The 26,923-nt window shown below is 38.3% G+C and overlaps 2 protein-coding genes across 4 annotated transcripts; one reads left to right on the top strand and one right to left on the bottom strand.

The window, feature by feature from the left end:
- The first annotated feature begins 1,360 nt into the window (after window positions 1–1,360).
- On the top strand, window positions 1,361–19,488 carry LOC101170800 (collagen alpha-2(VI) chain). 3 transcript variants are annotated; one of them, XM_020713337.2, is made up of 29 exons: window positions 1,362–6,547; window positions 8,325–8,386; window positions 8,668–8,830; window positions 10,032–10,639; window positions 10,721–10,741; window positions 11,244–11,309; window positions 11,385–11,438; window positions 11,510–11,554; window positions 11,635–11,661; window positions 11,738–11,764; window positions 11,865–11,909; window positions 11,990–12,043; window positions 12,185–12,247; window positions 13,673–13,735; window positions 13,805–13,858; window positions 13,944–13,979; window positions 14,071–14,133; window positions 14,599–14,661; window positions 14,968–15,030; window positions 15,105–15,167; window positions 15,245–15,295; window positions 15,365–15,463; window positions 16,439–16,501; window positions 16,600–16,635; window positions 16,736–16,781; window positions 16,869–17,021; window positions 17,563–18,018; window positions 18,104–18,142; window positions 18,226–19,488. In XM_020713337.2, the coding sequence occupies exons 3-29, from the start codon at window positions 8,674–8,676 to the stop codon at window positions 18,825–18,827; spliced, it is 3,117 nt and encodes a 1,038-aa protein (XP_020568996.1). In that variant the 5' UTR covers window positions 1,362–6,547; window positions 8,325–8,386; window positions 8,668–8,673; the 3' UTR covers window positions 18,828–19,488. The 3 variants fall into 3 exon arrangements, with proteins under 3 accessions (XP_023806397.1, XP_020568996.1, XP_011487997.1); XM_023950629.1 differs by having other exon boundaries at window positions 1,361–6,547; window positions 8,325–8,830; XM_011489695.3 differs by lacking the exon at window positions 8,325–8,386.
- On the bottom strand, window positions 19,427–26,826 carry xrcc5 (X-ray repair cross complementing 5). Its single transcript, XM_004081708.3, has 21 exons — window positions 26,716–26,826; window positions 26,321–26,434; window positions 26,053–26,236; window positions 25,221–25,269; window positions 24,985–25,107; window positions 24,670–24,849; window positions 24,438–24,552; window positions 24,019–24,157; window positions 23,793–23,905; window positions 23,655–23,717; window positions 23,425–23,562; window positions 23,239–23,329; window positions 22,267–22,397; window positions 21,266–21,462; window positions 20,962–21,052; window positions 20,745–20,814; window positions 20,502–20,611; window positions 20,205–20,301; window positions 19,988–20,055; window positions 19,821–19,895; window positions 19,427–19,669 (listed from the first exon to the last, which is right to left on the bottom strand). Exons 1-21 carry the CDS (start codon window positions 26,728–26,730, stop codon window positions 19,655–19,657), a joined length of 2,178 nt encoding a protein of 725 aa, XP_004081756.1. The 5' UTR covers window positions 26,731–26,826; the 3' UTR covers window positions 19,427–19,654.
- Between the last annotated feature and the right edge of the window lie 97 nt (window positions 26,827–26,923).

Raw genomic sequence — 26,923 nt, 5'->3', positions numbered from 1 at the left:
TGTCAAATGTTCTGCTTTGCAAACCTGCTGCTGCTCATCACAATCAAATGTCAGGAGCACAATATCTGCACAAAATCAGGGAGTGCCTGGATTTTGCTCTGAATTATTTAAGGCATCAAGTGTTGATATCAATGGGGTGGGGGCTGCTGTGTGGAGCCAACTTCCAAAAGCTGAAAGGTTGCAGAGAGTTCACCGTGAATGCTCTCCTCCGTTTCCTTCACACTTTGTCGTTTCTTTTAAATTCACAGCCACACTCACAACCACAAAATATATCATATGCAAAGAGTGGTTGCACTTGCTGGGCAAATATTTGGAAGTGCTTGCATTTGCTGCAGAGTTTTTACATCACGCTTGTTGAATGTCAAGCTTTTATTATTGTAGGATTTCCGTTTAAATTCCTGGATCCCCCACATTTTTCTGTTTTCTAAATCAATACACTTGGTCAATAACCTTTAAATATCGTGAAAGCAATAAGCAGCTTAACTTTTAACATAAGAACATGTTTTTTAAGTAATACAATTAATTAATTAAAAAAATATTTTTTTTGTTTTTTTTAACCAAATCTTGGCTTTGGAAAACTAAAAACATGCAGTTTATACTTTTTTATAGATTAAAGCACAATATTGACATCTATTTCTTGTAACTCACGTGTTTACTGACGGTTAGTTTAATTATTTTTAACTGATATTAGATTAATTGTTGAGTTTAAGAAGCTAAAAGCTGTGGTGACCTATTTGTTTATTAACTGTTTACATTTCAGTTGAGGGTCAGAGGCTGCTGATGAGGCACTGCTGTTCTCCTGAGGACCACAAATGTTCACACAATGTGAAGTTTAGAATTTGACTTTAAGTAGAGAGCTCCGACAAAACACAAACAGGAAGAAACTTCCAACAGGAACTGTAGAGCAGAGATTATCGCTGTGAAATGAAAGAACAAACCTCCAACTGTGGGTCCAAAACATCATCCGTTACTTCTTGTTACTTTTATGATCTACTTTTACAGGCATCAACTCAAATGAAAAAATGAATGGTAGCTGTCTTCTCTTACCACTGTTGCTGATGAGCTAGTGACCAGTTCTCACAAGTCCCCCCCCCCCCCCGTGGCTCCTTTAGTCACTGCTTTTCTGAACACAACCACATCTTCATTCCAGTTTTTAGAGTTTATGATAAAAAAGGGGGAAAAAATTGAAGGATCTGTGGTAATTTGGGTATCAGTTTAAAGTTCAAACTTTTGAAATAAGGCAAGGAATATAAGAGTTTGTGTTTTTATATAACTATTATGTTATTAGTATTTATAAATGAGATTATTTAAGTCTGAAATTAGACTTTACAAAAGTAATTTTTATATAACACACTGAACAGGCACTGGCTTGTCTCTTTAGTTTTGAAAGGAAAAAATCTAAACTGTTCAGTAATTTCTCACTTAAAAAGACCTAATTTTGTGGACTGAAACTGCAAACGAAATTCTTGTAAATTGACTTTGAGGATATGAAAGTATTCATATTAATGTGTGTCAGCAGATCAAGAAAAGATGCAGTGATCTTGATCTCCAGGAAATATGGTGAATAAAAAAGAGAGATGTTAGCATCCATTACGGCCTCATTTCACATATTTCACATGATGATAATTGGACCACACTAAGTGGTCAGTTTGAAAATGTTTCTTTGATCCTTTTTGCGGATGAGCATCAACATCCAGTTGAAGATAAAAAAAATCTTTATGAACTGTAGCTACACTACACTTGTACAATTCTTCCTGTAACCTCAGTTGTTTTTAGATTACCACACAATTGATTTATTTGTATATAAATAGCCTTTATTTGTTTCATAGAGCAAACCTTTGACAAATCAACTCAGACTTTGTTTTGCAAGCAGGGATCTAAAAGAAGTTCCATGCAAAACTTCGAACGGATTAAATTATGCTGATTGGTGCGTTTTCACATCAAAGCGGTTCAGCACCAAATGCACCCAAAATACCGTCCTCTACCACCAGGTGATTCCCTGTCAATATGAGCATAGGAACCTCTTGCAAGCATTAGTTTCTCATAGGAAAGGTGAGGGACAGAACACCATACAGAGGTGATGGGGACATAAAGCCCCAGGAAGCACAGAAGTGCTCCATTCAATTGCTTGACCATAGAGCCAAGGCTTCAAGGTTCTTCATTTGCTCCACTGCCCCATTTTAGGTATTTGCATCATACCTAAATGTCTATTTTATGTTCTATAGTCAAATTAACTATCTCAACTTAAAGTCCCACCACATATCCTCTTTTTTATCTATTTTACAAGGGTTTCTTAATTACTATTATGCCATATTTAGCCAAAATAAAAAAAATCATTTTCTAGGACATAGTTTCTGCAGAGCGGCAGTAGTTCATTAGGAATTTGCCTCTGATTTCTGGGCAGCCTGTTGGCATGGAGTAACCCCACCTCCATTTCCCATTATCCCTTTGATTACATGCTCTCCTGCTAGCTTACGGCCCCTCACAGCCCAACCTAACATTAGCGGTGCAACAAAAATGGTGAACAATGTTGGAGCTATCCAGCCGTACAGTTGTAAATAAACTCGGGTGTCAAGGAGTTGGTAAAGATTCAGCCTGTACCTCACAAACTCAAAGGATACAGTGGAAAGAGCGGCTGTCATTCTCCACAACAAATAAGCTTTATGTTATGAAAAATTTTAAATGAAAAAAATAATTAAGTGAAAAGAGAAGACATTCTCTTTGGAATTTTAGTTATTTACACAATTACACATACCTTTTAGAAAACTGTGTTTCTGGTTTTATAAGTTAAACATTTTTGATATCAGATATCAAAATGAACCATAAATCACATTTTTTACCAAACTATTTTTTGCCTAAATCACTGAAGTAGGTAAATTTGACTAATTGATATTTAGTACTTTTTTCTGTAAACTCCAGTACTTAAAAATGGTCAGACATCGCATGTGTGACATGTTTCTGCCAGTCAGGGGTGGTACACTTCAACCTGTTTGTCCCTTTTTCATGCTGCAGTTGTTTTAGCTACAGCGTTTATCTGATCCCAGCAGGCTGCATCTTTTTTAATTGCTCACTCAGCATCCCATCAGAGACATTTTACTACCACCACCACATCGCGCACATGCTCACAAACCCCGCCAGCCCCTTCACACTGATACTCCAGAAACAGCAGCAGTAGCATGTGAGTGGGTCAGCGGTAGTGTAGCTACATGTCTCTAATTAAGCCCCTGATGAGGGACTTCCCGAGTCCGCTGTCTTTGAATGTTGAAGCTCTTTGCAGGCTGATGCATTTGTGTTGATTGGCTTGCTGCCGCAGACTCCAGCAAGTGACCTCATTTGAAGATGTGTCTAAAAAATTGAGCCTCCCAATATGAACGACCCCACCCATGACAAAGATAAAGGTCTGTTTTCTGACCATTTTGCTCCATGCTTTTGAGAAATGGTGACCATATGATGAAAAAGGTTTTCCACAAAGTTTAAGTCCAGAAAACAAGCAATTAATTAATGTTTTGTTTTGGGAGAAAAACAATGCAATTAGATAAAAGCCATTTAAAAGATTACTGGATGGCTGTTTAGCTGCTGTTTTTTTGATAACTGTGATGCATAATTGCATCCCCAAGTTCTCTAATGAAATCTTAGCAATAAAAGCTGCCTTTGATCTCAGCTGCAGCCTCTTACAAATATTTCACCAACGCATATCTGTTCATATCAGAAAAGGCGAGAAGATTTATTCATCTGGACAAAGGACAGTTTAGGATCCTTTAGAGGACACATTCACACCCTTGATCCTTTAGGATATCCATTGAATAAGACACAGAAAGACAAGTGGTTCATTAGTAAGAATCTATCCAAAGAGTATGTCAGGAACCTGTCCTTAGTGACAGAATGAAAAATTAATGTGAGCTTAGCAGCTCTCATAAATTATGAGGACTCTTTTTGCTTGTTTTGTTTGTTTGAGATGAGTTTATGATAAGTTTTTAAATTATTGAAATATGAAAAACCATGTTGATGTGTGAGTCTCACTGTGTATTAAAGGCAGAAAATTAAACACATTCATTTACCGTCTGTAGTTCTACATAAACTATTAGGCTACATGAAGAAAACAGATTTTGCAGAGAAGCTTGTTTATCATAGTGGACTAAAAGAAAATATAATAAACAATACAACTTATTCATCCCATTGCTTATCTGAATCATTTACATCCATGGAATGTTTATTTCAATTGTCAAAATCTATGCAATAAGGCCAGATTCTATGAGCATTTATTCAACATATTTCATCAAAAAAGTACACATCTGTTGTATAGGACTTGTAAAAACCATAGGCATATTAATGAAATGAAGTCAAACTAACGAGACAGAGGAGGAACAAAAGCAGGATGATGATCTGGCTACAGAGGACTAAAACCTGGGGGCGATATTTGTACACATGAAGAGGTAATTAACAAAGGAGAGGCAGCTGGGCTGATTGGAACCACAAACCAGGTGTGACAGAAAACAGAACAGGAAGCAGCTGAACAGAACAAAACGTCATTTATATGGATGCACATAATCACAGCTCAGGAGCTGCTGATATCAATTAGCATTAAAATTCAAAAGAAGAGCAACCCAACAAATTTAACTAGAAGGAAAAAGAACACAAACGTCTAAAATGGAGTGTCGTGAGATGTTTTGTGTGAGAGTCAGAATTATAGCAGTAGGGTTCTGCCAGCTTGCGCCAGTTTAGACCGGTTGGAATCACAATAACAATATTGTGATCCCAATGAGACAAAAGTACATGTTCTGTTCTTTAGCTCATCTGGTCAGTTTAGGGATGATATTCTAAATGTTGCCAGACTAAAACTTTTTTTAGGCTTGAAGATACAAATTTAGGACTGCCCAATTCTGGTCCTTGAGAGCTACGACCCTGCCTGTTTTCCAGTTCTCTCTTTACGACTTTTTGCAAATTTAGGCTATTCAGTGTCATGAAAAGGAATTGTGAGTTTATGTCCCTTCTGCCTGTGTTTAAAGTGCAGATTTTGAGAAGTAAGTTTCTTAACATCAGTTTAATAAAATAAAAAAAACCTCCTGGATAAAAAAAAAAAAAGTAGGACCTCAGCTAACTTCTAACAAGTTGAGCTCAAGGTCAGAGCATGTATTACTTAAAAAAGGCAAAAAATCAGGGGTTTGACCCTATGGGCCACACTGAGTATGACAGATGTGTAACAGTCAGTAAAAAAGAAAAAAAATAGATTAACTACTCTTTGTTTGTCAGTATAAAAACAATTTGTTTAAAAAATACATGGAAGCCTGTTTGGTAAATCGATTCTGCACCAGACGTCTGGAACAGTCATTTCAACAGATGACACTAAAAGTGAGCATATTGGATTTCAATAGACTTTGCTGGCAAAAATTGAAGACAGTGAATTCCATCATAAATTGAAGAGAAGTGAATATTTATTTTATTCCCATGGGTGCTTTTGCAGTTAATCTGTTACCCATCAGCTTCTGCTACTTCTGAATTTTATGTGAATGTATTGCGGGATCCTCGGTTGGGTTAGGAGTGTGCCCTGCAACAGTATGATTGTACAAAGCAGCTCAGCAAATCTATATCAGAATACTTTGAAAAAAGGAAATAGGAACAATGATTTGTAAGACTTTCATTAAAAAGACCTAAACACAACTTTAATACTCTGGATCCCAAAAGATTTAAAGCAATGTCCCAATGCTACACTCACCAGCCACATTATTAAGTGCACCTTGCTAGTATCTAGTTGGATGCCCTTTTGCCTTCAGACCTGCCTTAATCCTTGGTGGCATAGATTCAACAAGGTACTGGACATATTCCTCAGAGAGTTTGGTACATATTGACATGACAGCATCACATAGTTGCTGCAGATGTGTCGGCTGAACATCCATGATCCGAATTTCCTGTTACACCACCTTCCAAAGGGGCTCTATTGGGTTGAGATCTGGTGACTGCGAAGGTCATTTATTTCCAGTGAACTCAATGTCATGTTAAAATAAAACCTGATTTTAAACCCAAAATCCACACATCTCACTAAATTCATTTCTGTTAATAATGAAATAAAAGATTTTTAGTACGTTCTGCTGATCTGGTCAGTTATCTCTTGAGAAATATTTGTGTACAGTTAAGATTCCAGCGTGGTATTTTTCATGCTGTGCAGTCATGAAACATAAACAGAGGGAGTCAGAGCAGCACTTTCCATGTAAGGGTATGCAGCAGTGGGAGGTATTTGCAAAGGAGCTCCTCAAACCTTTTTTCATGAAGACAAATTCATCCCAGAATCCTTTTATAAACAAAACAAAACAAAACAAAAAAACATCTTAAAGCCTCCACAGTGGGGTTTTCGTATTAGAGCCTGGGCCGATGTTTTTGTCCAGCAGCAGAATCTCATCAGAACTCTCTGTGGTGGCGTACGGAGCAGCTCAGTGCAGATCCAGAATACTGCTCTGCAGATTTTGGAAATTTCCTTTGGAGATGATTATCTTGACTGCTTGTATTTCCTGACACAACCCAGTCTTCCCTTTGTCTCCGTTCTGCTCCCAAGGTGAGTAACTTTATTTTGACTTTAGGAACAGATGGCATTTTATGATTTTAAATGTGTATAACTAAGCTAGATTGAACATATGAGTATTATGAGGTTCCATATGAATAGAGGGGAATTTCAATTAATAAAATTAGTTTTCTTAAAAACAAAACATTACATAATTTTTAAAAAGAACAGGCTCATGAAAACCTCGGAAAGGACTACACCTTCAAAGGTTTCAAACTTATTGGCTGGAAATCTACCACAAAAATCTGTGACTCAGGATTTGAGGCCATGATAAAGGATTCTGAAACACAGAGATCTCAACATTTTTTTTTAATTTTTTTGTGAAGTGTGTATTTTTCTCCTTAGATTTCTTCTTTTTTTTTCATTTTTCATCACCTTTTTTGTATTATAGCTCAATGATTGAAAGTAAAAGAAATGTTCAAAAAGAACCAGAACAATTCTCATAGGTATTTGGTTTCCTGGATTTGATTTCAGATGGTTGAGTTCTTTGTGTGTCCGTGCTGCTGATAAAACATGAATTCAGAGCTGGAGTTGCAGATTTGGGTTACACAAAAAACTTGTAAAAATGTAAGCCAACAAAAAAATAGCCTATACTGTTTTTTTTTCTATTTCTTTTTTGCTCTGGGGTGGTTAGGACCCTTTGATCTGTTTTTCCTTTTCTTACAAATCATTTGAATAAGGAAATATATCGGGACTTCAATGAAATATTTTTTTGTGTAACAAATAGATGTGCATGAAAGTGTTTGGTGTTTAGGCTCTGGGCCAATGCTGGGATCGGCTCGGACCATAGATGAATAAACCGCAAAGGTTGTTGATACTGACTGAGGGCCAATCTATGACAAGGCATTGTTCCTGGTAGAGAATTGGGTGAAGGAAAACCCGGTGAGCCGTGTGGAACATAGAGGGATAAATGTCGATTTTTAAAAGCAAAAAATGTTTGTGGTTGGATGAGAAGAGGCAGGCAGTTTAGCTATTGGTTCAGAGCAGGGGAGTCAAAATCAAGATCTCCAGGGCTGGTGTCCAACATGTTTTCCAGCCAACCTGCCATTGAAGCTACTTATTGGCTAAACACACCTGATTCAGGTAATCATCAGATAAAGGCAGGATTTCTGGAAAACCTGCAGGAAGCTGGCAGATCTTCCTAGATAAAATTGTGCCAACACTTCTCCCTAAAAATGTGCACTTGTGAAATTTTAATAAGCAAACTGTACTATTTACCAATTGGGAATAACAGCATTTGCATATTTAAATAATTTAAATCTGGAACACTGAACAAAACATCAACAATATTTCATCAGAACAAACTAGCTACCAGATTATATGAGCTACTGGACACTGCAGTGTTTCCATGTGCACGTCCCAAGTGTGGCTAAATAGAGAGGGTTGGGATGGGAGGGGCATCATAATCCTGAAGCAAAATGAATCGTGGGGGGATTTACTTTGGCAATCCCCGAAAAGAGAAGCCAAAAAGAAGAACAAGCAGGGAATTTTCCACCAATTTTGGCCTCATCTAATATTCTGTCTTTCAAACACAAGTCCCTAAGAACATTTTCTCCACATGTGCTTCCACTGACAGTCATTTTAAAAGTTTTGCCTGAAAATGTAACCAAATTTTCTGGAAAAGATTTGGAAAAATAATTTAAATCGGAATTTTTGAAAAATTGAGTGTTTAAAGCTCAAACCTTTGGTGCAAAAACCCAAATTGTGCATTTCTAACTTAAATCTATGGCACATTTATGCATTTACTGCTAATGTTGGGTTTTTCCTTCAGCCTTAAAAGAAGAAGAAAGCAAAGATGTTCATCCTTGTTCTTTAATCATCTGCCATCAAAGGGTAACATGTTGCTTTGAGGAAAATGATTTCTGTAAAATATTGTTAAAATTCCTTCTTTTAACTTTGCTGCACTCTGTCAGTTAAATGATGCCAAAAAATATCCATCTCAATGTTTTCTTCCCCCACACAGAATTGTGTTTCACTGAGTTTCTTAAAAAAGCGATAAGCACTCTTAGACTCTGCAGACTCTCTCAGCAGAGCCTCACATCTCTGACAGCTTCCTCAGCTCCTTGAAACAAGCTATGGAGTCAAACTGAACTGTGTGTATGTGTGTGCTTCAGGAGAAAATGACGATGATTTCAGGGTTCATCCTTCTGTGCATGCTTCACGCCAGCGTACCTCAACCTGCACCACCTCGTGGGGCCAGACCGGTTCCTGGGCGAGGTGACAGTCCAGATCCAACACCCCCCCCACTCCCACCTGAGCCAACACCTCAGCCTGAAGGTTGTGAGAGAGTTTTATAAACTTTGCTTAGTACTGTTACCTTTAGTTATTTAACTCTGTCTCATGGAATTTAAAACATTTTTTATTGATACATAAAAATATGTCCTTCAGTGTTGTAAGAATTTGGTTATTTGCCAGGGTTCAAACATTAAGCAAATTGATGATACCTTATAATGGAACATGATGAGAATTAATTGAAAATTAAATAAAAAAATTCAAAACGGCACCTTTTCTCTTGGTTTCCTCTCCATTGCAACCATGTAATTTTTTTGGTTAGTGAGGGTGACAAATAGGTCTATGTAATTTTTAAGAGAATTGGCAAAAGTAAACTTTTGGAATTCCTTGACAACTGAGGATTTTTTTTTATTTCACAGAAGTCCAGCAAAAAATGGACGATATGAAATGAATGGCCTCGTTAACGCCGTTCAAAATATATAAACTTTTATTCCAAAAGTGTTTTCCAAGTAGCTTCCCGATGATGCTCGAGGAGTTAGAAGCCAGTAGATTGAAATGCCTACAAGGACTTTGAATTTGTAACTTGTACTTAAGGTGATTATTTAGGAAAATTCAAGATGGCGGTCACTTCCTGATGTCAAAGGTCAACAAAACATCAGTCCTGGTTTCAGACTTAAACTGGCGACGTATGTGGGAATTTTCGTGAAATTTTCTTGAAAAAAAGTTACTTTTTTCCATATTATAAGAAAATGTAAAAATGCCAAAATTCCACACTTTACCACAACATGACCTCCAAGCCGTAGGTCCTGTTGCTTTCCCATAATAATTTTTAATATCTCCAACATGTGGCATTTGTTTTCATTAGTGGATTTTGAAAAGATTTTCTGAAATATTTTCACTGGGTGCTAGGGAAACGGAAATTTTGGTGAGTTTTTGAGTTTATGGCAGGGTGAAATTTAGGTTCAAAGGTGCTGTAAGAAAGAGGAATTGCCAAAACAAAATGGTCGTTGAAGTTCAGGACTGCTATGGTATATAAAATTACAAACACCAGAAAATCTGTTGTCTGTATGCGTGTTTTACCAAATTTGTACCTAAGGGACTTCAAGTTATTAATATTAGGACTTAAAGTTTTCTGCTCTTAACTAACTGCAGTCTTTTTTCTAACAGATCAAGCTAGCTGATCTTGCTTTGGAGACATAATAGAATCCATTTTACACTTTTTTGTCAATGTTTATTTGTCCATCAGAAATCATCAACTGTCCCATAAAGCTGTTCTTCGCCATTGATACATCAGAGACCATTGCCCTGCAGGAATCCCCGCCTGGTAGCTTAGTGGAAAGCATCAAAGACTTCACAAGGATGTTTGCCCAACAACTTGCAACTGAGAAGTACATGGGCCAGATTCAAATCATTTGGTCCATCGGAGGCCTGCATTTCTCTCAAACGCAGGTCACCTTCAGTGACATCACAACCAGAGAGAACTTTATCAGGAATCTCGTTCGGATCAAATATCTTGGAAAAGGCACCTATATAGATTGTGCCCTCAAAAACATGACGTACCAGATGACCCACTATTTCGCAAAAAAGGATGCAGTCCTCTTCACTGTGATCATCACTGATGGTCATGTGACAGGGAGTCCATGTGGGGGGATCAAAATGATGGCAGACAAGGCTCGAGACCAGGGGATCCACGTCTTTTCAGTGGCAGCATCCAGGAACATTGATGAGATAGGCATGAGGGAGATAGCCGGATCTCCCACCGAACTGTACCGTGACGACTACATAGTTATGGAGATCGTTGATGGAAGGGCTAAACTGAGCACTAAATCGATAGATCGGATCATCAAAGTTATGGTAATATGAAATAATTTTCACCTATTCAGTATTCAACACAGCAGATCAAATTTATTTACTCACTGATTCTTTGCTTTGCAGAAACACCAAGCTTATCTACAGGTAAGCCTGATTTTTAAACATTAACAAGATAAGAATCAGGATGATCTGCTTGAAAGTTATTTTCTTGCATTTTGTCATAAAAAAACTGCAGCATTTTACCTCTATGGGAAGTGAATGGAAGGCCTTGAATTCGCTTTTTCTAGAAAAGGAATGAACAGTGAGGTAGAAAAATAATTAGTTGCATAGAAATAAATGCATCGGTTTTATACAAACCCTCATATAAAAACTTCCCAAAACATTCTTACTTTAAACTGACATCTTTTAGCTCAATAACATAACTTTTGAAAACTTGTTTGTGCCTCAGTGGCAAATAAAATGTAAATCCCTCATTCTGCATTAGACATTGAGTCAGTTTGCCATCATTAAATCAAAAATGTAAAACATTTAGTTTATGTTTGGTTATTTAAGGACTTCTGACAATTATTGTATTTTGTTTATGAAATTATTCAACAGCCTTTAATGTTTCCTGGAACCTAATCCACATTTAAGATCTTTCTTTTAGTGTTATAAACCCACATGCTTTGAGGCTCCTGGTAGCCCTGGACGAGGAGGACCCAAAGGTCTAAAAGTGAGCATTTTTCTTAACAAATCAAGCATGTTTCATTCTGTTTTGTCTTGCTTGATTACTTCTGCTCATTCTTAGGGTGCAAAAGGAGCCAGAGGCCAAACAGGTCCAAAGGGTAGAAAGGGTGCACAGGTGTGAAAATCAAATAATTCTGCACAATTTTTCCTTCAAGTCTATTCAAATTTATCTTTAATACTTTTCAGGGTGATCCTGGAATTGAAGGTCAGATTGGACGACTTGGTCCAAAGGTTTGCTAAAACCAGGGAGGTGAGGGTTTTTGGTGCTGTAACCTGTGAGGTTTCATTGGTGCATCTGTGTGTATCCTCAGGGGGAAGTTGGGTTTAAAGGTGATAAGGTGAGATATGTCTTCCAGTTTACTAAATCATTGCCAAACAGAATAGGATGCTGATAAGTTTGATCTCTTTGAACAGGGTGAAGTTGGTGTAGGCGGAGCAAAGGTATTGTGGGGCTATCATCTATGTTTCTCATGCTATTCTGAGGCTACATTGTGTTGCTGCTTGTGTTTACCCTTTGCCTCCTTGCATCACAAACCCTTAGGGTGTGGCAGGCGTACCAGGAAAAAATGGAGTTCACGGACAAAAGGTGAGTACTGATTTTTTAAAGGTAGAATATGAACATTTTATAAAGGAAATGAAACAAAAATGGTGATGTTTTATGTTTAGGGTACAATGGGCAGAATTGGAGCTCCTGGCTGCAAAGGTGATCCAGGCAATGAGGTAACTCCGCTGAGTCATGTAGACCGTGATCACAAACTTAGCAAGAAACATTTTCATCTTGCTTGTTTAGTAGATTTCATGTCAATTCTCTTCATAGCTGTGTATGCCTGATGTTTCTTCTTATTGCATCCTCTCTGAAAGGGACCAGAGGGCTACCAAGGAGAAGCTGGTGAGACCGGTCCTCAAGGATCCAATGGAGAAAAGGTGTAAAAAAGAAAAATCAAAATTAAAATGTGTGTTTTTGATTTGAAAAAGAGGGGTTGGCGGGAAAATGTTTCAATATCTGCATAATGACTTGGACAAACCAAGTCTTTTGGATAGTGAGTCAGTTAAAAAAAGTGAATTTAAACAAGATACAGTGTACTGGCATGTTAAATTATCTCAAATAATCGTCAAAAATGTCAGAATGAGATCCAACTAACTTATAAGAAATACTCTGTTCCACTACCGAGTAAAAATGGGTTAAAGCCAGATGTTTGCTCTTCCATTTTAGCTAAGAAATAGCAAATCACAAGAACCATTTCTGTTGCAGCAAGAGCAGATAATGGATTTAAACAAACTTTCATGATCACTAAAGGCAAAACAATTGAAGATAAAAGTTTTGCAAGAAAACATTTATTTTACAGGACAGATATATAGAAATAATCTTTTCAAAACCTTGACAATTATTGTTAGAATAGTTCAATGTAAGAACTGATTCTCCTCTAAAAAATCAATCTCCATGATTCGTGCCTTTCACTGGTGTCTTAATACAACATATTTATATTTAATAAACCCAGAAAAATGTATTGGGATACATTAAAAAGTAATAAAAGGAAAATAACAGCATCATCAAAAGATGCTGGCCACTTACCAGAACAAACTGTTCTCAATTTAATTAGTAAAGAAATTGCACAACTGCATGAAATTTCCAGACAGCCTTTATTCAGATAGAAAGAATTGTCTCTGTGTGATTATTACTAGATAAAAGAAATTGGATATAAGTTACTGGTGATTACTAAGTGCATTATGAAAATGTTTCCATTAGCAGCGGGTGTATGAACCTTTTAAGGACACTTTTCCTAAATGCTTTTAATTATTGCAAAACTGTGAGTCGTGTTTTTTTTTTTAAAGGAACAAAATCTTGAAAACATTTAGCAGTAAAAACTCTGAACACAAGAATGAAATATTCTTACACGACATTGTGTAAACCGGGTTGTGGGCTTTGTAAACTATAAGATGAATTTGGTTTTAAGCTGCAGGCAGCTGCAGAAACAAGCTCCTATCCAGCGAGAAGACACTGTTCCCTGACATATCTGGATCTGCTTTTCATCTTGCATAAATAAACTAGTGTGATGACAAGCAGACCGCGGATAGTAACTGCAGCTTTAAATAAACCAGAGTTTTTCTGCTGTTAGGGTGTAAAACTCAATGTTTTGCTTGTTTGCTTCTGTTTTATTTTTCCGTTTATCAAATAATTCAAATGTCTCATTTCAGAGAAGGAAATAAATCCTACTTTTGTTTTTATCATGGAGTAAATGAAACTGTAGGAATACAAGTCTTTCATTTTTTAATACTACATAATTTATGCTAAAAGTGTTTTAATATTTTTAATTTCTAATACCTGTTTAATTGTTTGTTTTGACTTAGGGTGGTCCAGGTTTGCCTGGCAAGCCAGGCCCCTGGGGCCCTGATGGTGAACAAGGGCCAAAGGTAGTTGTTGTTGTTGTTTTTCTTCATTTATTTTAAATGCAGAGTTTACAATTTATTTCCTTATTTTAGGGAGAAATTGGAATTCCTGGGAATCCTGGAGTTCCAGGAAACAAGGGTTTAAAGGTAATAACATTTTATTTTTATTGATTTTTCCTCCAAAGTGACAAACCAAGATGAAATAAGGAACACAAATGTTTCATTCTTATAGGGACAAAGAGGCAATCCCGGAATAAAAGGCGATTTGGTATCACAAGAACAGTATTTGTTGTGTTTCTGTCTTTTACCTGCCATTTTTTGTTCTGATTACATTTTTTTTTTTATTTTTTTTTTGCCAGGGCAGGAGAGGGGATCGTGGACCTCCTGGGGCAAAGGGAGCTGTAGGGAAAAAGGGGGAAAAGGTTTGTGTTCAGAAAAAACATCCATTGGCAACTTTCACATGTCATACTTAAGGTTTTTAGTTTTACTTGTTTTGTTGTTTGATTTTTTTTAAGTGTTTTTGCATTTACAGTTTCTCAATTTAGACATCAGTGGGGTTTTTTTCATAATAAAAAGTAAAGACTCCTCCTTTAGGAACTGGTGTTTAGAGCCAAAAAACATTGGAGCTGCTTTGATTTCAAAGACAGGCATACTTTTTGAAACACAGACAGCTGCTGAGACTTTTAGTACATGAAAAATGCTGTATTTTAGTCTCTCCTTGGATTTTTAGCAGCCCACCACCACCGAGCCTTGAGTGAAACAGTCTGTGCAAAGCATCTCTAAGGATTCTTCAAACATTTCCTCTTTGCCTCCCATTTCCTGCTGGGTTTTCTGTTCATTTCTGATGATGTTGCGCAATTTCTGACTAATCTATTTGTTTTTTTCAGGGAGAACAAGGGCCAGAGGGAGAGAGAGGTCGACCTGGGGAAGATGGATTTAAGGGCTCTAAGGTGAGGAGATCAAGTTGTGGGTGGGATTTGGCAGAAGCGTGATTCAGCAGCCTCCTCAGAGCTAAGAAAGCTTTAAATAGATCCCCTAGAGCAACGCATTCATGTACCTGCCGTTGAGCCAAAATAACCTGAATTTCACTTGTCCTGTAAGAACACTTTGCAAGAAAAACATTACATCTGTGAAATATTGTCTCCAGTCCAGTGCTTTGCCAAATTAACATCGTTGAGCAATTATGGGAGTAACAGGAGCTGGAGTCCCAGAAGCTTCCAGAAATAAAAATTTTGAACATCTTCTACCTCTTCCAGGGTGAGCAGGGGCTCCCTGGACCAAGAGGTCAAGCAGGAGAGACAGGGGATCCAGGAAAAAATGTTTGTAATTCTTTTCATCGGTGGTATCTGCTTAATGTTGGATATATGCTCTAAGTAAACTGAAGTTGCTGCAGGGTGTTGTGGGAGATCCTGGATATCCTGGACCAAGGGGAAACCCTGGGCGACGTGGCCCCCGGGTAAGAAGGACAAACATCTGTTGATCATTTCTACAAAAACCTAAATTCCTTTACTAACTGGTTTTCCTCCTTTAAAGGGGGACAAAGGAAGACCAGGATTCAGCTATCCAGGACCAAGAGGACCTCCTGTATGTTTTGCTGTTTGTCAGATGTACAGTATGTTTTCATAGACTTCAACAAAGAACCGCTGTTTTCAGGGAGAAAGAGGGGAACCAGGCAGAAGAGGACCCAGAGGGAGCAGAGGTGAATGTGGGGCCAAAGGTGAAGCTGGAAATAAAGGACCACCAGGAACGCCAGTAAGAATATCAAGGAAATGGTGAAGTAGCTTTGATTTACACTTCACTGATGACATGGTAAAGATTTAGATTCTCTTACTGATTCAGTTAATTTCAATTTTTTTATTTCTATGTCAGCCTATCTATCTATCTATCTATCTATCTATCTATCTATCTATCTATCTATCTATCTATCTATCTATCTATCTATCTATCTATCTATCTATCTATCTATCTATCTATCTATCTATCTATCTATCTATCTATCTATCTATCTATCTATCTATCTATCTATCTATCTATCTATCTATCTATCTATCTATCTATCTATCTATCTATCTATCTATCTATCTATCTATCTATCTATCTATCATAGTTTCTGCTCACAGAGACTAAAACTATGAAAACACAGCGGTTCTCATGAGGAAAATGTCAAAATAAAGATTCTTTTCATGCAACAAATGATGATTCATATTTATCCACTCTTGACAACATGACACAAGCTAGTTACTAGTTACCCATCATACAAAATCTTATGTCTCCCTTGTCTGTAACATAACAGACAATGCATCGCCTTTTGTTTCAATGATAATAAAGCCAGATTCAAATTCTATTTTTTAAAAATTCAAATTCAAAATGCAAATTGTATTATAAAATCTTATCCCTCAGATTTGCCAACTTGATTGCTCCTACCATATAAATGTTTAAATCTTGTATCTTTGAATTTAGACAAAGATGCTGTTCACTTAAAAAATAATAAAGCTAACGCAGAAAAACATGTAATGCCAACAAAACTGGTTTCTTTTTGTCATCAATAACAATAAATCACATTTGTCAAATTTATTACCGTAGTATATTATCGCTCATGCTTCTTCACCTGCTAGAAAAAAGCCAAAGGAAAACCGCTGTTGGCATTTGGTGGAAGATTTGAGAGAATACTTTTGGACATGTGCAGCTGTTACTTGTGGGAAATGAGTCAGTCCCACTGATTTGCAGGGGGAACCAGGACAGCTTGGAGAGCCAGGACAGAGAGGACCCAGGGGAAACCCGGGAGCAGATGTAAGAAACTGCACAGCCTCTCAAAAAACTTGACTTGACCATGCATGATAACCTTACTTCTTATTTCCCTTCTGGCTCCTTGTGATCTGTCTGTGCAGGGCAGTCCAGGACCAACAGGCGATCCTGGACTCACTGTAATTATACATGGATCAAAAGGAAAATGCAACAGAGGCATTTGGTTTGGTTTTGTGTATTTATTTTTTTGCTGTATTGCTTTAAATCTGCATAATTTAGGAATGTGATGTGATGACATACATCAGAGAGACATGTGGATGTTGTGGTAAGCACTGCAGAACTCAGTTAAAAAACGGATTTAAAAAATTATATCTGCTATCACACCAAGCAATTTCTTTATCTTTTTTTTCAGACTGTGAGAAGCATTGTGGAGCTCTAGACATTGTTTTCATCCTTGACAGCTCAGAAAGTGTTGGGCTGACAAACTTCACCCTGGAAAAATATTTTGTCATCAACACCATCAACAGACTCGGATCTATGGCCTCTGACCCCACATCCTCAACTGGTACAAACAGAGACACAGTGAGAATGGTGTTATAGTGGCTTTATTGGTCCTTCACAGCAACAAAAAGGGCCAAGCGTGATTCATACTATTTCACAAAACAGCAAATGAAAACTTTTAAAGTCTTATAAACCTAAACAGACAAAGTAAAAAGACTTAATATGTGTTTTCCCCCTTTTAAGTAGATTGTTTTCATAAATTTGCTGTTCTTGTTGCTCCTGCTTTGTATGCCCAATTCCTTGTTTCAGGTCAAAGACTAGAGCCAACTGCACAAGTGATTTGTCCAAAAAACTGTTTAGCTTCTTTAAAATTTGCATTTGCAGGATTAATCCAACTGGATTATGAGTTTGCAGTCATGAGAACTTTCATTGAAGTTTGCTGGATTAGAAGTTTGCATTTATTTCTGTAATCTATATCAGACTGTTAAACAAATTGTAAACCTGTCAAACACAAATAAGATTTAAAAACATGTTTTAATTAACCAGCAGTATTAGCCTCTATTTCTTAGGAGATTTAAGATTGATTCAGCCTCTCTGTTTTCAAGGTACAAGGGTGGGAGTCGTTCAGTACAGTCATAATGGGACCTTTGAGGCAATCCGCCTTGATGATGCCAACATAAACTCCATGTCTACCTTTAAAGCTGCGGTGAAGAATCTACAGTGGATCGCAGGAGGCACCTTTACTCCCACTGCTCTCAAGTTTGCCTATGACAACCTTATTCGGGACAGCAAGAGAGCCCGTGCACAGGTTTCTGTCATCGTGGTCACAGACGGGCGCTTTGACCCTCGAGATGACGACACTCGCCTCAGGTACCTTTGCGACGACCCTAAGGTCGTAGTAAATGCCATCGGAGTAGGGGATATGTTTGACAAGAGACATGATAGTGAGACCCTGGCGTCAATAGCATGCAATGATAAGAACAGAATCACAGAGATGAAGCGGTATACTGATCTGGTGGCTGAGAACTTCATAGAGAAAATGGAATCAGTGCTCTGCCCTGGTGAGTGACTCTAAGCGTGTCCTCTTAAGTAAAACTACAGGATCATTCTTTCATTTATTTGCATCTTCTTGACTTGTTTTTGTAGATCCAGTGATTAAATGCCCGGACCTTCCCTGCAAAGCTGGTAAGTGTTATTAATAGATGGGTTTTTGTTTCACTACCAAGTAAAGTGCATTGGGTAGTTTTTTTCTCCCTCCTTCCTCTCAGAGGAATATGTGGCTCCCTGTGTTGGCCGGCCAGTGGATTTGGTGTTCTTGCTGGATGGATCGGAGCGCCTTGGAATGGACAACTTTCAGCACGTTCGGGAATTTGTGCAGAAGGTGGCCGACCGACTGGCTATGGCCAAGAGCAAGAATGACCAGATGCGGTCCCGCCTGGCTCTGATTGAGTTTGGAAAGGAGAATGAGAACCGCGTGGCTTTCAACCTTACACACAACCGTGAAGTTGTTGCTGCAGGCATAACCGCCTTGCCCTACCTTGACTCATCATCAGTAGTGGGGGCCGCAATCACCTACAGCATTGACCATATATTGGGGAAAGGACGTGGTCGCAAGACAAGGCGTGGTGCGGAGATATCATTTGTTTTCATCACAGATGGCATCACTGACACCACGAGCCTGGATGAGGCGGTTAGTGCGATGCGCAGAGAACAGATCATCTCCACCGTTATTGCCACAGGAAGTGACATTGACAATGATGTCTTGAAAAGGCTAGCAATGAACGATCAGGAGGCTATTTTTAAGGGAGAAAAGCTTTCTGATATGTTACAACCAAGTTTGTTTGAGCGTTTCATCCAGTGGGTTTGCTAATGCTTGTGTGAGCATGAAATAGAACTGGTGCTAAAGCCATTAAGCTGGCATTTCAAAGTTCTCATAAAATCTAAGTTCAAAACTGGCATCACATTTGCAATGCACCAGAAGCAAGTTCACAAGATATTTTGTCATTTGGAGATGTTTTAATGGGATGTCACGGTTTCCTAACTTTACCATACCATTTAAGTGCAAAGACATTCAAATGTCAAGAAAAATATAATGGTTTGAAACCAGGCATGTTAAACAGTCTAATCTAAGCATCGGAAATGCACATTTTCTTTGTGTGACACGCAGTAGTAAAGCTTTTCCATCCCTCAGCAAGCATCAAAAGCCACAAAAGATCCCATTGATGTTCAAAGAACATCCTAAAATGCACTGGATTTCCCTTGCAAAGTAGAAATACGCACTTCCTAATTTGCTGCTGTCACAGCAAATGACTGTTTAATCACATTTCGCAAATAGAAAATGTCTAAAAATGATGCACTCATATTGATTTACGTCACCGCAACTGAAATAGAATTAGATAGAAGCAACTGCAATCTTATAATTAAAAGTGGACTCAAAGCTCTTAAAGTCAGATAAATGAGCAGCTTTTGTGAATGTTATGTACAACAGTTTTTATTCATTATGTGTAAACAGTAAAGTTGGGTTAAACACAGCTCTGCAGACGCCATTTCTTTGTTATCAGCAGCCAGAGTTCAGTCTCGGAGTGGGAGGCAGAATGGCCTTCTTCACGCAGAACAATGGGCGTCTGAAATGGTTTGGTCGGGTTTGGTTCAAAGATTACATTCCGCAGAAATCTGCAGACACTCCAGCCTCTCCTCTCACATCATGTCCAGCTGCACAGAAAAACAGAAAAAAACAGTGTCAGGGCTGCAAGCTCAGACGCACATGCTAATGCATGTCCTGACATGGAACACACAATTGTTTTAATGTGTGCTTCACACTTTACGTGATCTGCATTGTGACTGAAACAAGATCTACACTTACCAGGTCATCAACATCTCCAGTGTCTTCTGCTTGGGGTGCAGCTGCCTCCTGCTTTATCTCCTCAGCTTTTAGAAACTAAACATTTTAAAAAAAAAAGAATAAATTTTATTAAATTATATTTTAAATACATTCCTTTAATTTGTGTAACGGATCACAGGGAGTTTTACCTCATTGGCCTCATTTTTTGAAATCAAACTTCCAGAAACCTCCTCACTGCTGATCAAAGTCACGCCATCTGTTTAAATACAGTTGAACTCTTGAGAAGACCAGGGCTGTGACTCCAGTGTCATTTTGCATTCAAATCATGCAAAGGTTTCACTTCATCTCAGCAGAGGAATAATTAAGGAGAGGCTTTCCAGCCTGTAGCAAAGAGGCTTATCGTACCTTGAACGAGCAGATCCCAGAAGACCTCCAGGCCTCTGCTGGGAATGCTCCTTTTCAGGGATTGAAGGTAGCTATTGTACAGATCAGCATTTGCCATCTAAAATAAAGTATAAAACATTCATATTCCGTTCAAGGGTGTTGGAGGAATGCACACACTTAAAAATAACTGGGCTCTGCTGAAATCACAAGAAGAAAACATTAACACCTAGACATTCAAAGTAAAGCAGAGCAGTGAAAACCTAAAACTACATGGTATGTCATGTTAGGCAGAGCCAGAGATAGTAAATATTTGTCTACCTTAACAGATTGCTCTTTAAAAGCCTGGATACAGGTGATGCTCTTCATGTAGTATTGTGTGTTCTTGTTGCTAAGCAACTGCTCGATCCTGTGTGTCAGCTGCTGGCAAGCTGGAAGGACGCGAGGGTCATCACGAAGAGAAAAACAAAATTGTAGGGAGTGAACATGAGTCACTACGAGGCATAATGAAATTTCAAAAAGTCTATAGGAAGAGAAAAAGATTAATAAATAAACAAAGCCCACCCTCTCCAAATGGAAGACTCTTCTGCTTCAACAGGGTGCGGAAGTCTCTTGCCGGATCCACGCTGCCCACCTGGTGTGTCCATGAAATGTTTTCAAAGTTATTCTTTTTGGATCAAAAAGTGCACATTTTGTTTGAAATATTGCTTATTTTAGAGTTTGAACACAAAAAAGGGGAGTTTATCAGCTGGAATCGTTTTCCAAAGCCGTTGATTCTTACAGAAGTGACCGAGCCTTCAGCAATGTCTGCCAGGTTGTACTCCTCCTCTGCTTCATCTTCTTTCCCCTTATCAGCACTTGCTTCCTTAGAACTGTGAATTACAAAAGGTTAGGCAGAACGGAATGTTTCTGACATCTAATACAAAAAGTGCACTCTAGACATCAAAATGATGTATTTTGTTAAATAAAAATGTTTTTATGTTAGTAAGTATTTATCAGACATTGCTTTTGGTGTTGTGCAGTAAAGGCAGTAAATGCAATTTAAGTTTTATCTTCTTTGTCGCAAGAAATGGACAGAAACGCACTCTTTGCCAAAAATCTGAGCACTAGTCTTCAACTTCTTTTTTTTTTCCACTTCAGTCAGAGGAAACTTCCTCTTTATCTCCTCTAATGAAGCTTGGCAGCGTTCCTTAATGACCTCCGGACGATCGAGCTTAGCCTGCAGCCACGGCTCCAAAGGAGGCAGAGGGGCGCCGGGGTTCACGGCTCGATGGTGCAGACACTGAAGAAAGGATGGAGAGATGCACCTCTTAACTAAGAAAGATATATACTTTTCTGCATATCAACTCACTAGATGATTGTGTTTTTTCTTCTTAGATTACCGTACATGAGTCGTTTCCTAATAATGTCACAAACCCAGATGTAACCGGACTTTTTTCACATGGCGCTTGTTTATCATATATACATGAATATATGTATATATATATATCTACATATATACATCTGATCCGCCTGTCAATCTCACTCGGGAACAAGACCCCAAGATATTTAAACCCCTCCAGCCGTCATGGAACTTGGCTTTTGGGACATGGAATATTACTAAATTTTTTCATTCATGCTTACCCATTTCAAAGAGATTAAATGAGCTAATCACAGACCAAACCACCAGGAAATATATTCAGATTTTCTAACAGTTATTAAAAGGGCAACAATTATTTTTTATTTATTTTTCCTGAGTTTGCCCTGTTCAAACCTGCACCCAGAAAAAAAAGAAAAAAGGAATATTTTTGCAAAAGCAGAAACTACTTTTTAATCTAATTATTAGTCTAAAAAATTACTTTCAACATTTTTTTAAATGAGTGACAGCAATCACTTAGTTTCCTTTAAAAACATTATTTTACTATGTTTTCTTTTATTTTATTAATATTAAGTTGTTTTTAACTGTTTTTATGATGTATAGCTTTTAATGTTCAGCGCTTTGTTCAAGTCATAAAAAGAGATAAAGATGATGATGTTGCTGATTAAAAAGCAGAACCTGTAGTGAGCAGACAGACATTCACAGCATTTACAAACAGCTCTCCAGTACCTGGAAGTGTCTCTGGAAGGCAGGGTTAGGAATGTGGTGGGGCTTCAGCAGGTCAATTAGTTCTCCATTCTCATCTTTTTCTATCAGCATCATCGAGTCAATGAGAGAGTCTACAGCTGACAGCTGAGTCTCTACAGGGGAGACAGCACAAAAACACCAAAACAATTTCTCCAAAACACGTTTTATTTCTCGTTCCTTGAGGCACAATCTAACATTTTCAAACTATTTTTAAAATTCTTATGGAAAAATTGGAACAACATTATTTCTTGTTAATAAAGAAGCTAAATTAGCAGAAAAAATGTCTGTAATTGCAACTGAACAAGCCCACAAGGTTCAAATGGCAACACTCATACCACATCGAGCTTGAATCCAGCAACTCGTAGTGTTAGCTCTGAAAGGAAACAGCATGCAAATGTTGGAGTGCTGCAAACTCACTCAAAATGCAGTCTGTACCAAACACCTGCCGGCTTGAGTTAACAAGACAACAGTAGTTTCAGATGTCACTGAGACCTAACTGAATCCAGACAGGACAAAGCCTTTTTTTTGTTTTTTTGCTGCTCCTTTGACCTTATAAAAAAATAGACTAGATTACGCATTGAGTTTATATTTCTATCAAATCCCTATATCTCAAAAATATCAAGAAAACAAAAGAAAAACATTTTAAAACTGTGTGTTTTCATAGAAATCAAGATGTTTGTGCAAAGAGTTCATTAACACACAATCAAATTAGTTTTTGCACAAAAGTTCCGATTTTATTTTAGGCTTGAATTTTGGTATTTGAAGAAAGAAATTAGTGTTAAAATGATAAACAGGATTGCTTTGAAAAATTTTGACAAATCCCAAGTTTTTTATGTTTAGGTTTTAATCATATGTGCTTTTTTGAAATCCTCTTTTGGACTGAATGAGTTTTTATTTGATAAATAGAATTATTGCTGAAACATATCAGGTCAGCAGTCAGAACGGCAGTTTTACCTGAAGGACAAATCTTTTTGTTGTTTTCAAGAGAGGGAAAAGCAAATGGCCGGAGGTCCTCCATGAAAGGCAGCTGGACGTAAATCAGACACTGTAAGAGTAAGAGAAGAACAGGTTGCTGAAAGTGATTTGCAGTCATATTTTTGAATACACAGGGTGGGCAGGGGTTTTTACTTGTTATCTGACCTCATAAGTCTGCTTGATGCAGGGGAAAGCTGCACCCACTTGAGGATTGCTGCGTCGATCATAAGCGTAACGCACTATAGCCACCATTTTCAGTTCATCCAGTCCACGGATGAGCGCAGACAGAGCAACTCCTGCATGCTGCGCACAGAAAAAGGAGGGAAAACCAGAGGAAGTCAGAGCCAACATGTGGTTATATATTATATGTACACTATCGTCTACTAAGCTCCCACCTCATCATCTTTAGGAGGAAATATCTTGACAACCTGTGATCCCATGAACTGATGGCGAAGCACCTGCAAAAGAAAATTATGATAACTTGAACCCAATGATAAAAGCGCTAAGAGTCCCAGTGTGAATCTGCACAATACCAGATTCTGTTTGGTGAAGCCCAGCACAGCAAAACTCTTCCCATCATGCTTGTATTTCATCTGCTCCTGATCAACTTTAGAGAAGGGAACAATGTCGCTTCCGTATCGAAAACCTGCAAAAAGACGATGGAATTACAACTGGAGGCCAAAGTCAGATCTCAAGTGCATGTTGAGACATAACGCGAGCGGAAACATCAAGTACTTCAGCTTTCAAGAGCACCCTCACCTTGAATGATGTCTTCTTTCTGCACCTCTGTCTCATTGTCATCATCCAGACAGTAAACAGTCTCTTTCTTCACGTCCTCCCTTTGGTTGGATTGAGCATCCACTGTGATCCACATCTTCTTCAGTTTCTCCTCAGTCACCTAGACAGCATAATGAACATTTCTAAGTAAGATTCATGAAACCATCCCTAATGAATCATCAGCGGTACGTCTGTTTAAAACAAACAAACAAACGTAAAATCTGTGAAACTGTTGGCTTAAATTGTCAAGCTCTAATAAACAGCCACTACTAGATTAAGAAAATAATTGAAACTATTCGTCATCAGTGAACATACTGCATGTAAAATAATTTGCCAATAAACGCTGAGGACTGGGTCAAACTGCACTTCACGTAATGATGCGGCCTTTGTGGTTAACTTACTGCCTTGTAGCCAACAATACGAATGGACAGAGAGCTGCCAATGGTCAGCTGACAGGGCCAGGCCATCGGTCTCCTATCAATGCGTTTAAACATGCACAGCTGCTCTATAGCATTCCTGCAACGGCAAAAAAGAAATAAAAGAAAATGCATCAAAGACAAGACAAATGTTTTTTTTATAGACAGAGCAATGTAAACAAGGGAAAATACAAGTCAGAAGAAACAAAAAAAAAACCTGAAAGTGTAAACTTCATTCAGCCCATCTTCCTCATCCAGGCTCAGCATGATGTGTTTCACCATCTCCAGGCCACTCTGCTGTTCCCTGGAGAGACCTTTGCCTGCACCAGGGTGACCTGGATCTCTTTGCTCCCCATCTCCTTGACCTTCTTCAGCATCCTCCACGGGAAAAGGCAAACTGTAAATCCATCAACAGGTAAAGCCAGAGAAGAAGAAAAGAAAATCATTAAACTGACATACAATTTAAATCCAAAACTGTTCCATTCTTTATGGTTTAACAGGAATGTAGTCACCCCAAAAAACACATTCTTACAAGAACTGCAGGGTGATATCAGCTTGCTTCAGGTTTTCAATAATAACTTCCAGTTTATCTGGGCTGACCTGGGTGCAAAGGTCAGTCAGGAGGACGATGTTTAGACGGTCACACTTCTTTCCCCTACAAAGGCATCACAAGGTTACTTCTTCAACAAAACTGCATCCAACTTTCATGAATATACCCAGTGTTTGCTTTTGTTTGTGTGTGTGCATGCAAAATAACAGTGTCCTTACTGAGTTTCTTTCTGAAGCAGATCCATGCAGACCACAAGAGCATCCAGCCCTGTCACACAACTGCTAAGGAGTTTGTAATGTACAATCATATCGAAGAGTGAAGGACAACTAAGAGAACAGTCCAAGTTTTCACTGTTGCAAAGTTACAGATCTTTCATAAATACTCTGCAAATTTTGCCTTTTTTTAGAAACGTGATTTACTTCTATAGATAAATTGATTGAAACTGTTTGTTTTGGTCAATTTTCTTGCTGGGTATCTTTGCTCGTCCTGGATGATTGACTGTAAAATAATGGACAGCTCAACCCCTCCCTTCTCGTGTTCCCAAGTAGGAAGTATGTCGCCATTGCCATAGATACGATGACTCAGAGCAACTCGGACCAATCACTGTCGACTGGTTTCAACACGGTGGCAACCGTATCAGGGAGCAAAGGTGAAGGATTTTGCCTCATTTTTGCCAGAGCCAGAGGTAAGGCAGTTTCTATGGGTGACGACACATGTCCTTTGTTTTTACTGTTAATGTCCTGGATGAGCAGAAGAAAAAGAATGGATGGATGCTTGGAAAAAAAATGCACCTTAGAATTTATAGAATATTGACAACAATACACCTGGCACCAAGCATCCCATCATTTGATAGCTTAATGAAAGACATCAAAGCAGACCCTCACTTATCTCCGTCATAAAAATACCCCTATATGTCAAACTAACAATCACGGTGAGCTCTGAAAACAAACTACAGCAAAAGAATACCCACACACCATATTTCACTTCAACAAACACCTATTTAATACCCTTTTTTGCAACAAACTAAGGCGTGTCACACAAAAAAGATACAGTCTGCCTGCTGACCCTCTGGATGGATCTGATGCTCAATTTCTTCCAGAAGATCAAAGTCTGGTACCATGAGGTGACGATGCACAACAATGTTTTGGTACTGCTCATCTTGTTCCAGTGGGTTTTTGGTGGCGTCTGTGCCAAACAGAACTAGAGCCACTTCATCCTTTGTCTCTGCAAAAACCTGACAAAAGAAAATGAATGTGTTCACTAAAAACCTTGTTTCGACCAGAGGTTGTGGTTGTTGGTGAAAAAAAAAAATGGTAACCTGACGCTGGACAAACTTCTGGATGACTTTCTTGGAGAGATCAAAGGGAGACTCCTCCCCCGGACCGGAGTTAGACATGGAGAAGCCCACATCCATGCACAGAACCAAAGCTGACTGCAGGGGCACACGAATTGGGATACACTCGGCTGTTAAACACACTTAAGTAGTTAAAGCAAAATAACCATATTTCTTAATTTGTTTTCATCCTCTGGGGGCGCCCCAGAGTCAGTTTACAGTCCGAACAAGTCTCAACATGCCAAAGCTGTTAAATCAGTCTACATTTTAATAAAAGGAGTTTATCTTTTATTGTTTCTTAGAACACGCACACTTAAACATTATTTTCAAACCTAGATGTTACAGCACTGAGTTTTAGGTAGCAAAATAAAACTGCTTACTTTAGCACTTGCCATCTTCAGTTTCCCTCCTCCGAAGCAGACGTGTTACGTTGTTTTGGTTCCGGGGGGAAACAAACTATTCTTGCAAAAAACAGCAAACTTCGTTCCTACTCACAACGTTAACTGGTAAACGGTTTTTTAAGCGCAAATCTCTTGAGTTGTTTTGCTTAAGCCAGATCTTCGTTTACCAGTTTAAAAAAATGTGTAG

This window comes from Oryzias latipes, chromosome 21 (assembly GCF_002234675.1).
Source record: "Oryzias latipes chromosome 21, ASM223467v1".
Classification (NCBI taxonomy): Eukaryota; Metazoa; Chordata; class Actinopteri; order Beloniformes; family Adrianichthyidae; genus Oryzias; species Oryzias latipes.
Note: the sequence above shows the minus strand (reverse complement) of the source record. Positions and strands in the feature narration are given on the sequence as shown.

Bases quoted from the DNA above. Each gene is read 5' to 3' on its own strand.
- LOC101170800 (XM_023950629.1), top strand. From the start codon at position 8,653: ATGTGTGTGCTTCAGGAGAAAATGACGATGATTTCAGGGTTCATCCTT. The intron at 11,439-11,509 runs GTGTGAAAATCA...AATACTTTTCAG, and splicing joins AGGGTAGAAAGGGTGCACAG to GGTGATCCTGGAATTGAAGG. The intron at 15,464-16,438 runs GTAAGAATATCA...ACTGATTTGCAG, and splicing joins AAGGACCACCAGGAACGCCA to GGGGAACCAGGACAGCTTGG.
- xrcc5 (XM_004081708.3), bottom strand. The intron at 21,463-22,266 runs GTACTGGAGAGC...TCCTTTCTTCAG, and splicing joins CCTTCCAGAGACACTTCCAG to TGTCTGCACCATCGAGCCGT. The intron at 21,053-21,265 runs GTGCGTTTCTGT...TGTAATTCACAG, and splicing joins GCTCAGATTTTTGGCAAAGA to TTCTAAGGAAGCAAGTGCTG.